At 42.2% G+C, this 21539-nt stretch overlaps 1 protein-coding gene across 8 annotated transcripts in view; it reads left to right on the forward strand.

Annotated features, from left to right (window-relative positions):
* Positions 1 to 21539, forward strand: part of sdk2b (sidekick cell adhesion molecule 2b) — a 443163-nt gene that overhangs the window by 311092 nt on the left and 110532 nt on the right. For all 8 annotated transcript variants that reach the window (XM_014179818.3, XM_014179822.3, XM_014179819.3 and 5 more), the window contains exon 2: positions 1591 to 1750. In XM_014179818.3, the coding sequence (XP_014035293.1) occupies positions 1591 to 1750 (160 nt within the window). The remainder of the gene's footprint in view (positions 1 to 1590; positions 1751 to 21539) is intronic.

Genomic DNA, 21539 nt, shown 5'->3' on the forward strand with positions numbered 1-21539 from the left:
AACAATTAGTCTCGGCCGTCTAATAAAATCCCTTGCACGCCTCAATCTCCCTCATTTTCATAAACTTCCCTCCTATTCTCCACCACGCATAACATTAGCATTAACCCACACTAAGGAGGCTGTGAAACCATCTATCTATACAAGCCATAACCCTCCAATCCTCTACATTTCTCTTTTTCCCTTTCAGTCTTTCTCATGTACATCATTCAACTCCTGGCTTTCTCTTCCTTTTATCCCTCACTCCATCATACCAGTTGTCTTCTCTTCTTGGCTACCTCTGTTTATAGACTGAATCCATCTCTTTCTTTCTTTTAAGGCGTTTCTTTGGTTTTTCTCCATCTTTCCCCCTTTCTTCTATCTGTTTTACTAACCCTACCTCTGTTGGATTGGTGAAGCCAAAATAGCAGTGCAGAAACCAAGCCAATAGATCATTTTGACAGTTTAATTTCAATTCTTGACTATTAGCTAATTTGAAAATGATATTATCCAACCATCCAATTAAATTGGTCTATATTTACAATCATCATCAAGCACGAGGTGTTAATTGTAGTACCATCTATCAAGAGTGAGCTTTCACATCCACCAGGGAGTATGACAGTGAGGTGAATTTGGAGCTGGTTTGATGGAGGTGTGTGTGTGTGTGTTTGAATTGACTGAATTGTGTGTCCCCACAAGGTTAGTTATACAAGACTGTGTGTGTATGTTTGTGTGTGTGTGCGTGTGTGTATGTGTGTCTGTGTAGCATCATCTATTCTGTTCTATCCTCAGTGCTCTGTACTCTTCACTCTGTGCTTCTACATCATGTTCACAAACACAGAGAGAGAAAAGAGACAGAGCGAAATGGAGAGGCACGGAGAGAATGATGAAGGGATTTCACGCATTCCCTTGTCTTTTTCGTCTTCTATCTAACCCTGTTTGGGCTGGGGAAAGAATTTCCCTTGTCTTTTTCGTCTTCTATCTAACCCTGTTTGGGCTGGGGAAAGCATTCCCTTGTCTTTTTCATCTTCTATCTAACCCTGTTTGGGCTGGGGAAAGCAATTCCCTTGTCTTTTTCGTCTTCTATCTAACCCTGTTTGGGCTGGGGAAAGCAATACAGTATGTCATGCTTAACCGTTCAGACACACAGAGAACCCATATCTCCAATCCACATATCTTAGCTCCTCTCTACTCATGAATCCCCATCTGTCATGTGTCTCTGCTACTGCAGGGCAGGCTGCAGCCCACTCTTACTAGTCAGATCAGAGAGCGAGAGCAGTGGAACATGTCCAGATTATCTTGGGTGACACACAAGCATATCTCTGCTATCACACAATGAAACCTAAGGTGTATCCCCATACATAAATTCGCTGTATAATTAAGCAAGACAGCTTGAGGAGGTGTGGTATATTGGCAATATACCACAAACCCCAGAGGTTCCTTATTGCTATTATAAACTGGTTACCAACGTAATCAGAACAGTAAAAAAAAAAGATTTTTGTCATACCCGTGGTATACAATCTGAACCACACAGTTTATTCTCTCTCTCTCTCTCTCTCTCTCTCTCTCTCTCTCTCTCTCTCTCTCTCTCTCTCTCTCTCTCTCTCTCTCCAGATGATGTGCCGCCCTACTTTAAGACGGAGCCGGTGCGGAGCCAGTTGCACCTAGAGCGTAACAGGCTGGTGTTGACATGTATGGCGGAGGGGAGCTGGCCCCTGGAGTTCAAATGGATCCACAATGGCACTGAGCTCACACGGTTCTCATTGGAGTACAGGTGAGTACTGCCACTGTATACTTTATACACCCCTATAGATCCAAAATGCCGCATAGCGCACATCCCAGTAGCATACTACCCTTCATCCCACTGCTGGCTTGCCTCTGAAGCTAAGCAGGATTGGTCCTGGATGGGAGACCAGATGCCTGGCCCTCATACCATCATGGCCACCTAATCCTCCCCAGCTTCTAATTGGTTAATTCATCCCTCCTCTCCCCTGAAATTATTCCCCAGGTTGTTGCTGTAAATGAGAGAGAGAGAGAGAGAGAGAGAGAGAGAGAGAGAGAGAGAGAGAGAGAGAGAGAGAGAGAGAGGAGAGAGAGAGAGAGAGAGAGAGACTCTTTAATGTTAACTGGGAGATCTTAATCATGTGGCAAGCGCTGGTCTTATCTCTAGAAGTGGTGTGCTCTGTCAGAGGTGTAAATGGAACGTTGAGACGGTGAGCTGACATATATACGCCTGTTACACCGCACACTGGACTGAGGTGAACAAAGGTCTAGTGTTGATGGAGCTGCATGCTGCTCTCTACAATGCCTCGGGGAGATAAAAACACGGACAGAGAGAACATAGCAGTAACAGTCAGGGCATCAGGACCAATACACAGATGGAAAACATAATGGCTCACGTCTTAGAGGGACCAATGCTCCTAATTACTGGACTGGCTATTGTCTGTCTGTGTTATTGGGTGATTGAGTGAGTGATTGAGTGCGTATGTGTGTGTTATTGGGTGATTGAGTGTGTCTGTGTTATTGGGTGAGTGTGTCTGTGTTATTGGGTGATTGAGTGAGTGATTGAGTGTGTGTGTGTGTGTGTGTGTTATTGGGTGATTGAGTGTGTGTGTTATTGGGTGATTGAGTGTGTGTGTGTTATTGGGTGATTGAGTGAGTGATTTAGTGTGTGTGTGTGTGTTATTGGGTGATTGAGTGTGTGTGTTATTGGGTGATTGAGTGTGTCTGTGTTATTGGGTGAGTGTGTGTGTGTTATTGGGTGATTGAGTGAGTGATTGAGTGTGTGTGTGTGTGTTATTGGGTGATTGAGTGTGTGTGTTATTGGGTGATTGAGTGTGTCTGTGTTATTGGGTGATTGAGTGAGTGATTGAGTGTGTTTGTTTGTTTGTGTGTGTGAGTCTGTGCATGTGTCCATGTGTTTGTAGTGGCCCCCCATCCCTCACAATGTCCTCCCCAGTGACAGGTAAGGGGAAATGGGCAGTGGGAAGGTCAACGCCAGCCTTATGGTAATGAGGTTATGCAAGGTTTCTGGTGATCAACACTGTTTTAAAGACTCACACACAGACACCAGGACATGCAACCTTCTGTCCTCAGGCCACTGATCGATATCGGAGGTGTGTGTGTGTGTGTGCTTGCGTGTTCGCACGCACATGACACATGCATTTCTGTTTGCGTGCTTGCGTGAATACTTGTGTGTTTCCATGTGTGTTTGTGTGTTGAAAGAGAGATAAAGGGTGAGAGAGAGAAAGAGAGAGAGAGAGAGAGTTTGAAAGCTGGAGAGAATAAAAGACATCAGAGCAATGGAGGGAGGAGGAGGAGGTGGAGGAAGAGGAAGAGGAGTGTATGTATGGAGCCGTAAAGAGCACATCTGGCCTTGCCTTTTAACTCCCCTCCACTTTAGCTATCAGAGAGAAGCAGTGAATTCACATACAGACACGCTGCCTTAACAGCCTCTCTAAGCCCCTCTCCGCTCTACTCTTGTCAGGCCCTCTCCTCGCCTCATCTTCTCCTCCTCTGACTTAAAACCAGTAATCTTCTTGGTGCCTCGGCCCTGGCCCTGCCACCGCCACCGAGCGTGTATATTTTTTATTAACAGAAACAATTTCATGCCAGCTCCGAACAAATTAACATGAGTTCAATCCAATAATATTCCTCGTCTAGAGGGGTAGGGGACAAGCTGGGCTCGCTAACTAAATAGCAGGCGTAAGAAGGAGGGGTGTGGAAATGTGAGTGTGGTATTAGAGTCGGGACCTTCACTGCTGTAACTTGGAACAACACTAAGGGGAATAGACCAGGGATTTGTCCCAAATGACACCATATTCCCTAAATGGTGGGCCCTGGACACATACTCTATAGTGTTTTACTATTGCTATAGTGCTTCATAAGCTTAACATATCCCTCTTCGTCTGCTTGCAATGTCCTTTCCAACCCAGGTGACACAGCAACACAGAAATATGGTGGGCAGGGAAAATATATTGACTTTTCAGCTCAGGAGGCTAATATTCTCTATATTGCTATATTGTCCTCCCTCATGGCACTCCTGTTATATTAGTGTCAGTGCAAAGAGCTGGAGCAGCTTTAGAATCATTACACATCTTAGAGAAGGAGTCTACAGGTGTACACAGTGCTCAATACAGACGCAAACACAAGCTGAACAACTCATCAGTGCTCAATACAGACGCACAGACAAGCTGAACAACTCATCAGTGCTCAATACAGACGCAAACACAAGCTGAACAACTCATCAGTGCTCAATACAGACGCAAACACAAGCTGAACAACTCATCAGTGCTCAATACAGACGCACAGACAAGCTGAACAACTCATCAGTGCTCAATACAGACGCAAACACAAGCTGAACAACTCATCAGTGCTCAATACAGACCCACAGACAAGCTGAACAACTCATCAGTGCTCAATACAGACGCACAGATAAGCTGAACAACTCATCAGTGCTCAATACAGACGCACAGACAAGCTGAACAACTCATCAGTGCTCAATACAGATGCACAGACAAGCTGAACAACTCATCAGTGCTCAATACAGACCCACAGACAAGCTGAACAACTCATCAGTGCTCAATACAGACCCACAGACAAGCTGAACAACTCATCAGTGCTCAATACAGATGCACAGACAAGCTGAACAACTCATCAGTGCTCACACACTGTGTTGCGATGGCAGTGGCATCTTGTCCTGAGCAAATTGAATCATCTGCATTGCTACATAGTGAGAGCAAGACTCCTTTTCAGTGTAAAACGCCATAGACAGCACACGTTTTGGCTTGGGTACAGAGGTAGCATTTGCTTCTTTTCCTTGAGCAAACAAGCACCAAGTTTGACTGTGAATAGTTTGGCTAAATAGTTGGATTGCTGTGTAGAGTAGAGAGCTGGGTCGCACAACTAGCATCCCGAGCAACTGAGTCTCTCCACAGTACAATACTAATGGATTCTGTTCCATAACAGTACGCTATTCTGTTCCACTATCCCTGATGCGGTGAAAAGAATACAAACATTTAAAGATGAACTACGCTTTATGCGGCATCCTTTTCAGTGCGAAATCATTACACCTTTTGTAAAGCTGAAAACACCCATTATTTCCCCTCAACATTCTTACCTCCCCCAGACACAATAACTTGACTCTCTCTCTGCCTCTCTCTCTGTCTCTTTCTCTTTCTCTCTGTATTAGGGTTAGTTAGAGAGTGTGTGGAGTTGAACAGTGTGCCTGGTCACGGAGTGCTCTAGTGTTAAGGGAGTAATTCACTGAGGCTTTTTAAATGCCATTCCATGCATAGTCTATTTACTGGGGATGTGTGTGCTTGTGAGGGGCCTATGAGAGGGTCACCAACCTGCCGTACCCTTGCCACACTGTAATGTCATCAGTCACACCTGTCACCGGCTCTGACTGTGGCATGGAAAGATCACATGATTGCACATGTGACATTTCCACGTTTTGCACATGTGAAATCATGTGAACCATGTGTTTTCGGAAGACTTCGAAATTGAGGATATTTCAGTTTCAAATGTGGATTTTCACATTTGTCCTGCAAACAAAAATAAGTCTTTATGATAAACATACAGTGCTTTTAACATACAGTGTTTTCAACGTACATATTTGACATACACTACACATGCCAAATGTATGTGGACACCTGCTCGTCAGACATCTCATTCCAAAATCATGGCTATTAATATGGAGTTGGTCTCCCCTTTGCTACTATAACAGCCGCCACTCTTCTGGGAAGGCTTTCCACTAGATGTTGGAACATTACTGGGGGGACTTGCTTCCATTCAGCCACAAGAGCCTTAGTGAGGTCGGGAGCTAATGTTGGGGGCGATTAGGCCTGGCTCGCAGTCGGCGTTCAAATTCATCCTAAAGGTGTTTGATGGGTTTGAGGTCAGGGCTCTGTGCAGGTCAGTCAAGTTCTTCCACACTGATCTTGACAAATCATTTCTGTATGGACCACGTGGGTACGGGGGCATTGTCATGCTGAAATAGGAAAGGGTCTTCCCTAAACTGTTGCCACAAAGTTGGAAGCACAGAATCGTCTGGAATGTCATTGTATGCTGTAGCGTTAAGATTTCCCTTCACTGGAACTAAGGGGCCTAGCCCGAACCATGAAAAACAGACCATTATTCCTCCTCCACCAAACTTTACAGTTGGCACTACGCATTGGGGCAAGTAGCGTTCTCCTGGCATCCTCCAAACCCAGATTCATCCATCAGACTGCCAGATGGTAAAGTGTGATTCATCACTTCAGAGAACGCGTTTCCACTGCTCCAGAATCCAATGGCGGCGAGCTTTACACCACTCCAGCCGACGTTTGGCATTACGTATGATGATCTTACGCTTCTGTGCAGCTTCTCGGCCATGAAAACTCATTTCATGAAGCTGCCGACGAACAGTTATTGTGCTGACGTTGCTTCCAGAGGCAGTTTGGAACTCGGTAGAGAGTGTTGCAGACAATTTTTTCTCGCTAGTGGCCTACCACTTCACGGCTGAGTCATTGTTGCTCCTAGACGTTTTCACTTCACAATAACAGCAATTACAGTTGACCGGGGCAGCTCTAGCAGGGCAGAAATTTGACTAACTGACTTGTTGAAAAGGTGGCATCCTATGACGGTGCCACGTTGAAAGTCATTGAGCTCGTCAGTAAGGCCATTCTACTGCCAATATTTGTCTATGGAGTTTGCATGGCTGTGTGCTCCATTTTATATACCTGTCAGCAAAAGGTGTGGCTGAAATAGCCAAATCCACAAATTTTAAGGAGTGTCCACATGCATTTGTATACAGTGCATTCGAAAGTATTCAGACCCCTTGACCTTTTCCACATTTTGTTATGTTACAACCATGCTTCACCGTAGGGATGGTGCCATGTTTCCTCCAGATGTGACACTTAGCATTCAGGCCAAAGAGTTCAATCTTGTTTCTCGTGGTCTGAGAATTTTTTAGATGCCTTTTGGCAAACTCCAAGCAGGTTGTCATGTGCCTTTTACTGAGAAGTGGCTTCCATTTGACCACTCTACAATAAAGGCCTGATTGGTGGAGTGCTGCAGAGATGGTTGTCCTTCTGGAAGGTTCTTCCATCTCCACAGAGGAACTCTGGAGCTCTGAAAGAGGGACTATCGGGTTCTTGGTCACATCCCTGACCAAGGCCCTTCTCCCCCTATTGCTCAGTTTGGCCAGATGGCCAGCTCTAGGAAGAGTCTTGGTGGTTCCAAACTTCTTCCATTTAGGAATGATGGAGGCCACTGTGTTCTTGGGGACCGTCAATGCTGCAGAAATGTTTTTGGTACCCTTTCCCAGATCTGTGCCTCGACACAATCCTGTCTCGGAGTTCTATGGACAATTCCTTCGACCTCATTGCTTGGTTTTTCCTCTGATGTGCACTGTCAACTGTGGGACCTTATAGAGACAGGTGTGTGCTTTTCCAAATCATGTTTAATCAATTGAATTTACCACAGGTGGACTCCAATCAAGTTGTAGAAACATCTCAAGGATGATCCATAGAAACAGGATGCACCTGAGCTTAATTTCGAGTTTTGTAGGAAATAATCTGAATACTTATGTAAATAAGATAGTTATTTTTTTACACACAATACCTCATAATGACAAAACAAAAACAGATTTTAGACATTTTTGCAAATTTATTGAAAATAAAAACGGAAATATCGCTTTTACATAAGTGTACCTCTTTACTTACACATTCTCTTCCAAAGTATGCTGAACAGTGTCAAAGGCATTGTTCGACTTGCATCGGCATAACTATTAAACGCTTAAACTGAACCTCTACAGTATCGGTGGGTCCCCCACAAGACGGTTGAGCTAACGTAGGCTAATGTGATTAGCATGAGGTTGTAAGTAACAAGAACATTTCCCAGGACATTTTGTGGCCAAAATCTGAATTGCGCCTGGGCTGGAATAATACATTATGGCCTTTCTCTTGCATTTCAAAGATGAAAAAAAAAAAAATTCTTTGTATTATCTTTTACCAGATCTAATGTGTTATATTCTCCTACATTAATTTAACATTTCCACAAACTTCAAAGTATTTCCTTTCAAATGGTATCAAGAATATGCATATCCTTGCTTCAGGTCCTGTGCTACAGGCAATTAGATTTGGGTATGTCATTTTTGGCGAAAATTGAAAAAAGGGGCAGTTATTAAACTGCTCCAACACTTCCACTGATGGTTGGCACAAATACACATGTACTTAACCACATGCCCAAGTATGCTACTGAAATCCAACTGGTACATTGCCCCCACCTATATTTTAAAGCAGTGATGATTGTACCTTATATTCAAAATATTGGGTACAAAAATCTCCCATACCTACAAGGTACCACACTGTACCTTGTGGGTTTATATGTGTAGCTGTGAAGTGTGCCTTTGACCTTTTTGTACCCACTGTACCCTAACCATACCCATATTTTTTGAGAGTGTGTTAATATACAGTATCAGTCACATTTGGGCATACCTACTCATTCCAGGTTTTTTTTTTTGTTACTATTTTTTACATTGTAGAATAATAGTGAAGACATGAAAACTATTAAATAACATATTGAATCATGTGGTAACAAAAATAGTGTTAAACAAATCTATTTTATATTTGAGATTCTTCAAAGTAGCCACCCTTTGCCTTGATGACAGCTTTGCACACTCTTGGCATTCTCTCAACCAGCTTCTTGAGGTAGTCACCTGGAATGCATTTGAATTAACAGGTGTGCCTTGTTAAAAGTTAATTTCTGGAATTTATTTCCTTCTTAATGCATTTGAGCCAATCAGTTGTGTTGTGACAAGGTAGGATTGGTAAACAGAAGATAGCTATATTTGGTAAAAGACCAAGTCCATATTATGGCAAGAACAGCTCAAATCAGCAAAGATAAACGACAGTCCATCATAACTTTAATACATGAAGGTCAGTCAATAAGGAACATTTCAGAACTTTTAAAGTTTCTTCAAGTTCAGTCACAAAAAACATCAAGTGCTATGATGAAACTTGCTAAAATCTAAAATATACTGTATTTTAATTTGTTTATGTCTTTTTTGGTTACTACATGTGTTATTTCATAGTTTTGTAGTCTTCACTATTATTCTACAATGTAGAAAATAGTACAAATGTAGAAAGACCCTTGAATGAGTAAGCGTGTCCAAACTTTGACTGGTACTGTATGTTCCAAGCAATAAATATGAACAAGGTGGCACTGCAGTAACATCGATTCACTCCTAACCAATAGGTTGCAAGTTCAAATCCTCTTGTATACTCTAAGTCAAGTGTCTTTGAGCACTGATAGTTTTACATTGGTGGTGATATATATATAAACTCCCCCCTGACTGGGGATAATTGTACAATTATTTACTGGTTTCTGGAAAGCTTTTAGCAAAGTTCAGAAATGCGTTCTTACCAATAAGTCTGTTGCAATATCTCTTTCATGCTCACTGATCTGGTGGTGTAGATTCACTGTATTAGAACATTGCAGGTTGTAGTGATCAAAGCGTCATTAGTTTAAATCCCATTTAACACTAGAACCGCCTGGCCTTTCTGCCTGTAAGTACCCGCTAGAGAATGTTTTCGGGCGTCCCTTCCACACTGTATAATAATAGGAGACAAGCACAGGAACACATAATAGGGGGTTTTATTTTCTAGACCCAAACAAAAAAGTGAGGTGTAAACCTCTAAATAATACACGGGACGAGACCCGTAAAACAAGTGCACAACAGCACGTAGCTTGGAAGCCGATAAAACAGCACAGGTGCTGACAAGACGAACAGACATGGTAACAATAACCGACAAGGACAATGGGGAACAGAGGGCACATTTATACACATACTAATCAGGGGGAATGGGAACCAGGTGTGCGTAATGAGACAAGACAGTCCGGGGTTGGTGGTAATGAATCCAGTTCAGTGATGCCTAGAAGGCCAGTGACGTAGACCTCCGGAGCTGGTGAAGGGAATGAGCAGCTGACGCGCTGCACCAGCAGCGGGACAACACCGGCCTCGGGGACGACCACAGGGACACGGTGCGGGTTGGTCAGGGCGCCGACAGTGAAAATCCCTGTTCAGCGAAGTGTCCAGGATGTCCACCGCAGGACCACAGTACCGCTCCACTGGGCCGTACCCCTCCCAGTCGATGAGGTACTGGAGATGCCCCGCCCGACGCCTCGAATCTAGGACTTCACGGACTGAGTACGCGGACCTCGGTCGATGTCCAGAGGAGGAGGCGGGACGTCACTGGGTCCAGCCTCAGCGAGAAGACCAGGCACATGATAAGTTGGTGCGGTAATCAGCAGGGAGTTGCAAATGGTACGTTACCTCATTAACCCTCATCAGGACTTTAAACGGCCCCACAAACCGCAGGCTCAGCTTCCAGTAGGGCAGGCGGAGGGGCAGGTTCCAGGTGGAAAGCCAGAAACAATTCCTTTTTTTGTGACTTTTTCGAATCATAGTCGCACACATCATGTAGCCCTTCATAGGCCTATATTTTAATAAGATTTGTATTACAACTAAAGTGGCCAAATAACTTCTTAAAATGAAGCACATTAATCTGCTTTATAAGGGGTGTAGAGCCTAGCTGGCATATACAGTATAAGCAGCGAGTGAGTTTCAAGTTTGGGGAATATCATTTTCACCATAAAAATGCACCTTTATAATAAAAGCATTACATGCATAATTGCATTTGCGGTCACTTTTGATCATGTTTTTTTCCGCTAATGGAACATTTGCACTTATAGCCTACTACCATGTGCGCATTGCTGTGCTTATAATGTGAAGAAATAGATTAATAGTTTATCAGCATTTGAAGCTAAACTGATCTGATCTGTTGTGTCAGCCACATTGCATAAAAAAGTATTTTTTAATGCTAGTTGGTTGTATTAATTTGGGATCTATCACATCCCACAACTGTCCCAGACTATTTTGGAATATTTATTTCTCGCAAAGAATAGAATCGGTCGACTTTTGTACTATGGGGGATATAATGGATTGACAGACTAGTGCTTTTGCTGTTTGTTAGGCCTATTTATCTTGTTGGCTGATGAAAAGTTAATGTGGACAGTTCTTCCAATATCTTAAATATGCACCTCGGAATTGCGCTCAGTTGCGTCCCGATATGTCTGTCTTCACTTGTAGCCTGTGAGAAGGGCCCGATCACGTGATGGAGAGCCATGCGAGTGAGAGGTGCTTCGGATTGCGCAGCACACTCAGGGAGAAGGCCCCAACACAGCAATCCGGGCTGCAAAATGAATGGATTTTTTTAGGGTGCAGTACGTCCAGAAAGGGGATGCTGCCGTGAAATTCGAGGCATTATCAAGTGCTTGTCAAATTGTGATTGAGAGACTATTGGAGTGTGTACAGCCCGCACAAAAAAAATGCCTTTCAAGTGACTTTTTTCAAATCATCATTAGAGTCGCATCATGCTGCCTTACAATGTATTACAAATCAAAACATATAGCCCGACGTAGAACAACTAAAGTTACATTAATAACTTTAAATTAAGCATTTACATTTTTTTTATTTAACCTTTATTTAACTAGGCAAGTCAGTTCTTATTTACAATGACGGCCTACCAAAAGGCAAAAGGCCTCCTGCGGGGACGGGGGCCTGGGATTAAAATAAATAAATAAATAAATCCAATATAAATATAGAGCAAAACAAACATCACGACAACAGAGAAATCACTACATAAAGAGAGACCTAAGACAACAACATAGCAAGGCAGCAACACATGACAACACAGCATGGTAGCAACACAAAATAACAACAACATGGTAGCAATACAACATGGTAGCAACACAAAACATGGTACAAACATTATTAGGCACAGACAACAGCACAAAGGGCAAGAAGGTAGAGACAACAACACATCACGCAAAGCAGCCACAGCTGTCATTTAGAGTGTCCTTGATTGAGTCTTTGAATGAAGAGATTTAGATAAAACTGTCTAGTTTGAGTGTTTGTTGCAGCTTGTTCCAGTCGCTAGCTGCAATGAACTGAAAAGAGGAGCGACCCAGGGACGTGTGTGTTTTGGGGACCTTTAACCAAATGTGACTGGCAGAATGGGTGTTGTATGTGAAGGATGAGGGCTGCAGTAGATATATCAGATAGGGGGGAGTGAGGCCTAAGAGGGTTTTATAAATAAGCATCAACCAGTGGGTCTTGCAACGGGTATACAGAGATGACCAGTTAGAGTGCAGGAGTATAGACTGCAGTGATGTGTCCTATAAGGTGCATTGGTGGCACATCTGATGGCCGAATGGTAAAGAACATCTAGCCGCTCGAGAGCACCCTTACTTGCCGATCTATAAATTATGTCTCCGTAATCTAGCATGGGTAGGGTGGTCATCTGAATCAGGGTTAGTTTGGCAGCTGGGGTCAAAGAGGCACCGACAGAGGAAACCAAGTCTAGATTTAACTTTAGCCTGCAGCTTTGAAATGTGCTGAGAGAAGGACCATGCACCATCTAGCCATACTCCCAAGTACTTGAATGAGGTGACTACCTCAAGCTCTAAACCGTCAGAGGTAGTAATAACACCTGTGGGAAGAATGGCATTCCTTTTACCAAACCACATGACATTTGTTTTGGAGGTGTTCAGAACAAGGTTAAGGGTAGAGAACTCTTGTTGGACATTAACTTCTTACATCTAGGCGTTCCGCTAGCGGAACCCTGTTCCGCCAGTGGAACCCCTAGCCAACAGCGAATGGGATCGCATGGCGCGAAATAAAAAAACAACTAAAATACCACAATTCTATTTTATACCATTTGAAAGATAAACCTCTCCTGAATCCAACCACGTTGTCCGATTTCAAAAAGGTTTTACAGTGAAAGCAAAACATTAGATTATGTTAGGAGAGTACATAGACCAAAATAACCACACAGCCATTTTCCAAGCAAGCATATATGTCAATAAAACCCAAAACACAGCTAAATGAAGCACTAACCTTTGATGATCTTCATCAGATGACACTCCGAGGACATTATGTTATACAATACATGTATGTTTTGTTCAATCAAGTTCATATTTATATCCAAAAACAGCTTTTTACATGCATACTAATAATATGCATATTTTTTCATCCGGCCGTGAAAATACTGCCCCCTATCCATATCAGGTTAAGAAAGCTTTGTTGTAGAGCATTTAACACAAAATCCGGGAGTGGCCAGCTTTATATAAGACTGTAACTGTATATGTAAAATGTAAATGTAAATGTATCATCTGCATATAAATGGATGAGAGAGCTTCCTACTGCCTGAGCTATGTTGTTGATATATATTGAGAAGAGCGTGGGGCCTAGGATCGAGCCTTGGGGTACTCCCTTGGTGACAGGCAGTGGCTGAGACAGCAGATTTTCTGACTTTATACACTGCACTCTTTGAGAGAGGTAGTTAGCAAACCAGGCCAAAGACCCCTCAGAGACACCAATACTCCTTAGCCGAACCACAAGAATGGAATGGTCTACCGCATCAAAAGCTTTGGCCAAGTCAGTAAAAATAGCAGCACAACATTGCTTAGAATCAAGGGCAATGGTGACATCATTGAGGACCTTTAAGGTTGCAGTGACACATCCATAACCTGAGCAGAAACCAGATTGCATACCCGAAAGAATACTATAGACATTAAGAAAGCCGGTCAGTTCATTATTGACATGTTTTTCCAACCCTTCTGATGAACAGGGAAAAATAGAAATAGGCCTATAACAGTTAGGATGAGCTTGATCTCCCCCTTTAAATAAAGGACAAACCATGGCTGCCTTCCAAGAAATGGGAATCTCACCAGAAAGGAGAGAAAGTTTAACCTGTTAGGGCTAGGGGGCAGCATTTGCACGTCTGGATAAAAAAAATGTACCCGATTTAATCTGGTTACTAATCCTACCCAGTAACTAGAATATGCATATACTTATTATATATGGATAGAAAACACTCTAAAGTTTCTAAAACTGTTTGAATGGTGTCTGTGAGTATAACAGAACTCATTTGGCAGGCAAAACCCTGAGACATTTTCTGACAGGAAGTGGATACCTGATGTGTTGTATTGACTTTAAACCTATCCCATTGAAAAACACAGGGGCTGCGGAATATTTTGGCACTTCCTATTGCTTCCACTAGATGTCACCAGCCTTTACAAAGTGTTTTGAGTCTTCTGGAGGGAGATCTGACCGAACAAGAGCCATGGAACGATGATGTCCCATTAGACACCTGGCGCGCGAGTTCATGTTGGGTACCCTCGTTCCAATACGTTATAAAAGAGTATGCATTCGTCCACCTTGAATATTATTCATGTTCTGGTTAAAAAAGGCCCTAATGATTTATGCCAAACAACGTTTGACATGTTTGAACGAACGTAAATATATTTTTTCCCCTCGTTCATGACGAGAAGTCCGGCTGGCTTAGATCATGTGCTAACAAGACGGAGATTTTTGGACATAAATGATGAGCTTTTTTGAACAAAACTACATTCGTTATGGACCTGTGATACCTGGAAGTGACATCTGATGAAGAGAATCAAAGGTAATGGATTATTTACATAGTATTTTCGATTTTAGATCTCCCCAACATGACGTCTAGTCTGTATCGCAACGCGTATTTTTCTGGGCGCAGTGCTCAGATTATTGCAAAGTGTGATTTCCCAGTAAGGTTATTTTTAAATCTGGCAAGTTGATTGCGTTCAAGAGATGTAAATCTATAATTCTTTAAATGACAATATAATATTTTACCAATGTTTTCTAATTTTAATTATTTAATTTGTGACGCTGACTTGACTGCCGGTTATTGGAGGGAAACGATTTCCTCAACATCAATGCCATAGTAAAACGCTGTTTTTGGATATAAATATGAACTTGATAGAACTAAAAATGCATGCATTGTCTAACATAATGTCCTAGGAGTGTCATCTGATGGAGATTGTAAAAGGTTAGTGCATCATTTTAGCTGGTTTTATGGTTTTGGTGACCCTGTCTTTGACTTGACAAAACATTACACACAACTCTTGTAAATGTACTGTCCTAACATACTCTAAATTTATGCTTTCGCCGTAAAACCTTTTTGAAATCGTAAAACGTGGTTAGATTAAGGAGATGTTTATCTTTCAAATGGTGTAAAATAGTTGTATTTTTGAAAAATTTGAATTTTGACATTTATTTGGATTCAAATTTGCCGCTCTTGAAATGCACCTGCTGTTGATGGAGTGCACCACGGGTGGCACGCTAGCGTCCCACCTAGCCCATAGAGGTTAACCTCTCTAGGGGAGGTGGAACGCAATCGTCCCACACTATTCAACAGCCAGTGAAAAATCAGAGCGCCAAATTTAAAACCACAAAATGTCATAATTCAAAGTTCTCAAACATAGGACTTTTTTACACCATTTTATAGATACACTTCTCCTGAATCGAACCACGTTGTTTCCAAAAGGCTTTACATCGAAAGCAAAACATTAGATTATGTTATGTACATAGACACAAATAACCACACAGCCATTTCCAAGCAACTAGCATGCATCACAAATACCCAAAACACAGCTAAATGAAGCACTAACCTTTGACGATCTTCATCAGATGACACTCCTAGGACATCATGTTACACAATACATGCATTTTTTGTTCGATCAAGTTAATATTTATATCTAAAAACAGCATTTTACATCGGCGCGTGACGTTCAGAAAATATTTTGCCTCCAATACTTTCGGTGGATCAGCGCTACAATTTACAAAAATACTCGTCATAAACATTGATAAAATATTAAACTGTCATTCAAAGAATTATAGATGAACATCTCCTTTATGCTAACGCTGTGAAAGATGTCAAAATAACTTTACTGGGAAAGCAAACTGTGCAATAATCTGACTACTGCGCTCAGAAAATTACACTAGGCAATACAGATAGCCGCCATTTTGGAGTCATCTAAAATATTAAATAGCATTAGAAATATTCACTTACCTTTAATAATCTTCATCAGAAGGCACTTCCAGGATTCCCAGGTCCACAATAAATGTTGTTTTGTTCGATAAACTCCATAATTTATGTCCAAATAGCTCCTTGTTGTTCGCGCATTCATTTCAGCTACTCCAAATGTAGGAAGCGCGACGAAAAGAAAAGTAAAAAAAAAAAAACGATTTACGTTCGTTCAAACATGTCAAACGTTGTAAAGCATCAATCTTTAGGGCCTTTAGAACGTGAAACTTCAGTAATTTTCCAACCGGACGGTTCCTGTGTCTTGAAAAACGTTTTGGAACACAGGTCCCATCTCACATGAACGCGCTCCAATGAACTGATGGGTCTACAACTTCCCAGCCTTCTTGTTCGGTCTCTGTTCATCATAGACACCTCAAACAACTTTCTAAAGACTGTTGACATCTAGTGGAAGCCTTAGGAACTGCAAAATGAACCCTAACTCACTGTGTGTTCCATTGGCAATGACTTGAAAGGACTACAAGCACCAGAATTCTCACTTCCGGGTTAGATTCTTCTCAGGTTTTTGCCTGCCATATGAGTTATGTTATTATCACAGACATCATTCAAACAGTTTTAGAAACTTCAGAGTGTTTTCTATCCAAATCTACTAATAATATGCATATTCCAGTTCCTGGGCCCGAGTAGTAGGCCGTTAAATTTGGGTACGTTTTTCATCCGGCCATGAAAATACTGCCATCCAACCCTAGAGAGGTCAAAAAGGTTGGAGATAGGCTTGGCGATGATGATAGTGGCAGCACACTTAAAGAAGAAAGGGTCTAAACCCTCTGACTCAGATGTTTTTTTAGGGGCAAGTTTAAGGAGCTCCTTTAGCACCTCGGACTGCCTGGAGGGAGAAACTTTGTAGCGGGGCAGGGGGAAAATTGGGAGAAGCATCAGGGATAGTCGCAATTGAAGGAGTTGGGAGAAGAGGAAATGTTAGACGGACAAGGAGGCATGGCTGAGTAAAATATGAATCCTGACTTAATGAAGTGGTGATTAAAGAGCTCAGCCATGTGCTTCTTGTCAGTAACAACCACATCATCAACATTAAGGGACATGGGCAGCTGTGAGGAGGAGGGTTTATTCTCCAAGTCTTTAACCTTTTTCCAGAACTTCTTGGGGTTAGACCCACAGAGAGAGAACTGCTCCTTAAAGTAACTAACTTTGGCCTTCCGGATAGCCTGAGTGCACTGGGCGTACCTGTGTGCCTGTGTGATGGGCGTACCTGTACCAGACGGGGAGACAGGCCAGGGTAGACGGTGAACAGATCGGCAGGTGGAATCCAAGCAGCAGTGCAGCAGGCGTCACACCCACTTGGGAGAAGCTTTTACTTCTGGAGGCAGATTTCTTGTAGAAAATGCCAGTGAATGGTCTTTGAACAGCAGGAGGGGGCTTCAGAGGACGCTTCAAAGACTCCTGCCACTTGTTGAGCCCAAAGGCATTGACACCTTTTACTTCACACCTTAGTGCTAATTGAAGTTGTATCTGGTCTGTCCTTGCAAGCCTGGCAGCCTTAATTCAGCGTTCAGTCCCCATAAAGTAAAATATATCATTGTAATGTACTTTCTTTTTCTTTTCTTTTTTCTTTTTTTTCTTCTTCTTGGCTTTCAAAATAGCATCAGACCAAACACTACTCACTCAGTTCCAGGTTGGATGGTGTCCTCGGGTCTCTGCTGTTTGTTTGCTAGAGCACCCTCCGTGTAGCTTGGAAAAAGGAAACCTTGGAAGCAGTAATCTCTCTGGTTAATTTTGGACAAAATTAGGTTGTAGGTTTGGAGTTTTGATCTGGAGTGAAGGCCATGCTGTGGAGGGTAGCATCCTGCATATGTACCTCTATGAAAGCATTGCTCCTCTCCTCTCTTCCAAAACCCATCAGTCACAAGATGACTCTCCCAGCCTCAGCCACAGTGCTAGAGGTCCTGCTGCATGCCCACGACACTACTCCCACAGAGTCTAATCTATCCACAGGGTCCTCCAATTTCTAGCTCTGTCCAAGCTGTCTCAGTGTTAGACTAAGGATAATCAATTGGTCTAGTTCCAAAATGCAAATGTTGAATCACAAACCATATATACACATGGAGGTGATGTCTCTGTCTCCAGTGTCTGAGTGAACATATAGGAGTAGCTGTTTCTTTATTAACCGGTCAACACAGAATAGCCGCATGTGCACACTCCCTCAAATTGTTTGGAGAAAATATTTATATTTTATTCAGCTTTGTTCAATTGAATTCTTCATACTATAAAATCCTATAATATAATGCCACAGAATTATACGCAACTCTTGTCTGCTAAATGAACTAGTGTAGCCCACAGCCATTTGGCATAGCCATATCAGGACCTAACATAAGGACAACTCAGAGTATGCTATTCTTTTCTTCTGAAATGGACTACATTTTCTTCATATTTATATTACATGGATTTATTAGAATGGCTTCTAAGCCGGGAGATGCTAAATGTGTTTATGTTAATTAACGGTCAATTACCATGAGACCGACAGTTTTTTCCTTGACAATAACCGGCTAACAAAGTTTTGTGACCGCCAGAGCCCTATTACCAACCCACAAGGGTAGGCAACAACACATCTGCCACGCTGATCCTGAACACTGGGGCCGCTCAGGGATGTGTGCTTAGTCCCCTCCTGTACTCCATGTTCACCCATGACTGCGTGGCCAAACACGACTCAACACCATCATTAAGTTTGCTGACGACACAACAGTGGTAGACCTGATTACTGACAACAATGAGACAGCCTATAGGGAGGAGGTCAGAGGTCTGGCATTGTTGTGCCAGGACAACAACCTCTCCCTGAATGTGATGTCATGACGTTGGCCTGATGGGGGAGGTTTATGACCCCCATAAATACCTTTCCCCTTTTCTCTCTCCCTACTCTACAGAGTGACTCTTGGAAAGTCCTTTGTTAACATAGAGAGAGTCTTATAACATCAAAAGGGTGGGGAAAGGAACCATATTTCGGTAATCCAACCAGCTGAAAATATGCATTGGTACTTAAAGAATATGATGCCAGATCAGTTGTCATCTGAGACATTATTACTAATGATAGGATGACATAAATTGTATCTTGGAAAGTCTACACATTATAGATTCACATGGAATTGTTGTGCAATTTAAATGTTTAAATATGAAACTATTTGTGAAAAGATGAAATGTAATTTAGCTTCTTAATGAGGGAATGATTTGTCATAGAGTAACCTCTGTCAACTCAGAGGCCCCGCCCATGTGAACAGACAGTGGTTGTAAACTATGAAACACAGCCCTCTCTCTCAACCCTATATAAGCCCCTTTACGAAAATGTAACTTTCTGTTCCAAGGACGTGTGGACTTGAGGTCCCCACGTTGAAAGGACAAAGACCACCTACAGAACTAAGCCAACCTCAGCAAGAACCTAATGAAATTAGCATTGAATTTCAATGTGAAGGTGACGACCTACACGCCGAAAGGATGAATTTCGACTATACCAGCCAGAATATAGCATGAGCTTAAAGTGGCAACTTGGTATGAACTTTGATCTCTTATTCACAAAAGAAGTGATACCTCCTAACCGTTGTGTTAGCGCAGCAACTGTAGACATGGGCTAGGAGAGGACGGACAGAGTATCCATTCTACCACGCTCCAGTTCACCACTAGACATTCTTCAGAGGACCAGAGATCCATGCTGGACCAACCCGCCTACTATCTACGACCAATCTACCGAAGAGCAGCTCAGAGTAAATATTTAGTGCGTTTTCCATTTTCAAATGGCCGGTAATTTAGAATGCATAAGATACGGTATTTACGATAGCATAGCTTCTCCCTTTGTTACTCAGTCTTCCCGCTCTTTCATTCAAAACCCAACCCCCTTTCTTTGTGTAACCAGCCGTCATATCTGTTCCGTCCGCTAGAGACGTTTTCCTTAATGACACAATTTGTAATCAATGTATGATCCATTCTGTATAGATGTAATTCTGTGTGATTATTTAGGTATTTAGTAAATAAATAATTAAACCACATTTTCTATTGCTGATTCAACTTGTTAGCCAGGGTTCGTGAAGATAACCAAGAATTTACAACTTTTAGATGTGACTGAATAAGGTGAGGATTAAATATTGACTGCTATTGATGTAAAAGATGATCAGGTCTTTAAGAGTTTATTCGGAAGATAACAGCTCTATTAACATTATTTCGTGGTGCCCCGACTTTGTAGTTAATTACATTTGCATGATTAGCTTAATCAGGTAATATTAGTTACAGAGAAATGATTTTATAGAATAGCATGTCATATCACTTAATCCGGCATAGCCAAAGACACGACAGTGAGCAAGACAAAGGAGCTGATCGTGGACTACAGAAAAAGTCTGTCCGAACAGGCCCCATTGACATCGACGGGGCTGTAGTGGAGCGGGTTGAGAGTTTCAAGTTCCTTGGTGTCCACATCACCAACGAACTATCATGGTCCAAACACACCAAGACGATCGTGAAGAGGGCACGACAACACCTTTTCCCCCCTCAGGAAACTGAAAAGATTTATCATGGGTCCCCAGATCCTCAAAAAGCTGCACCATCGAGAGCATCCTGACCAGTTGCATCACTGCCTGGTATGGCAACTGCTTGGCATCTGACCGTAAGGCGCTACAGAGGGTAAGGCATACGGCCCAGTACATGGGGCCAAGCTTCCAGCCATCCAGGACCTATATACTAGGTGGTATCAGAGGAAAGCCCAAAAAATTGTCAAAGACTCCAGTCACCCAAGTCATAGACTGTTCTCTCTGCTACCGCACGGCAAGCGTTACCGGAGCTCCAAGTCTAGAAACAAAAGGCTCCTTAACAGCTTCTACACCCAAGCTATAAGACTGCTGAACAATTCATCAAATGGCCACCCGTACTATTTACATTGACACCCCCCCATTTGTTTTTACACTGCTGTTACTCGCTGTTTATTATCTATGCATATCCACTTTACCCCTACCTACATGTACAAATTACCTTGATTAACCTGTACCCCCGCACACTGACTCGGTACCGGTACCCCTTGTATATAGCGTTGTTGTTATTTTATTGAGTTACTTGTTCATATTTTTTACCTTATTTTATTTGGTAAATATTTTCTTAACTCTTTCTTGCACTGCATTGTTGGTTAGGGGCTTATAAGTAAGCATTTCACGGTAAGGTTTACACCTGTTATATTCGGCACGTGACAAATACAGTTTGATTTGATTTGACAATAAAAAATAAAAAATGATCGCCAACACTGATCAATAGGCATAACACAAACTCATCCTTACGGTATTGTTGTTCTAAATTAAATCAATCTCTTCACCCTCATCATTCAGTTAGTCCTAATTTAAATTTGATTGTGAAGTAATTCCATCCATTTGTCATTCAGTGGGCTGGCATCGTTTGCTTCGCAGGATAGGATATGTTTTACATTATTCTAAAGGCCTACTGCAATATGTAGCATGTTTTCATTCCCCTTACAATACATTTGATTAGTAATAGAGTTATAGTAAATAAAACAGTCCCATAACAGCATCTTTTTAGAAAGTAAAATGTAAAAGAGAATGTTATCAATCTGAATGGTGCTGCTGATGAATAGACATAACACAAACTCATCATTAT

The sequence above is a fragment of the Salmo salar genome, chromosome 28 (genome assembly GCF_965601325.2).
Source record: "Salmo salar chromosome 28, fSalSal1, whole genome shotgun sequence".
Lineage (NCBI taxonomy): Eukaryota > Metazoa > Chordata > Actinopteri > Salmoniformes > Salmonidae > Salmo > Salmo salar.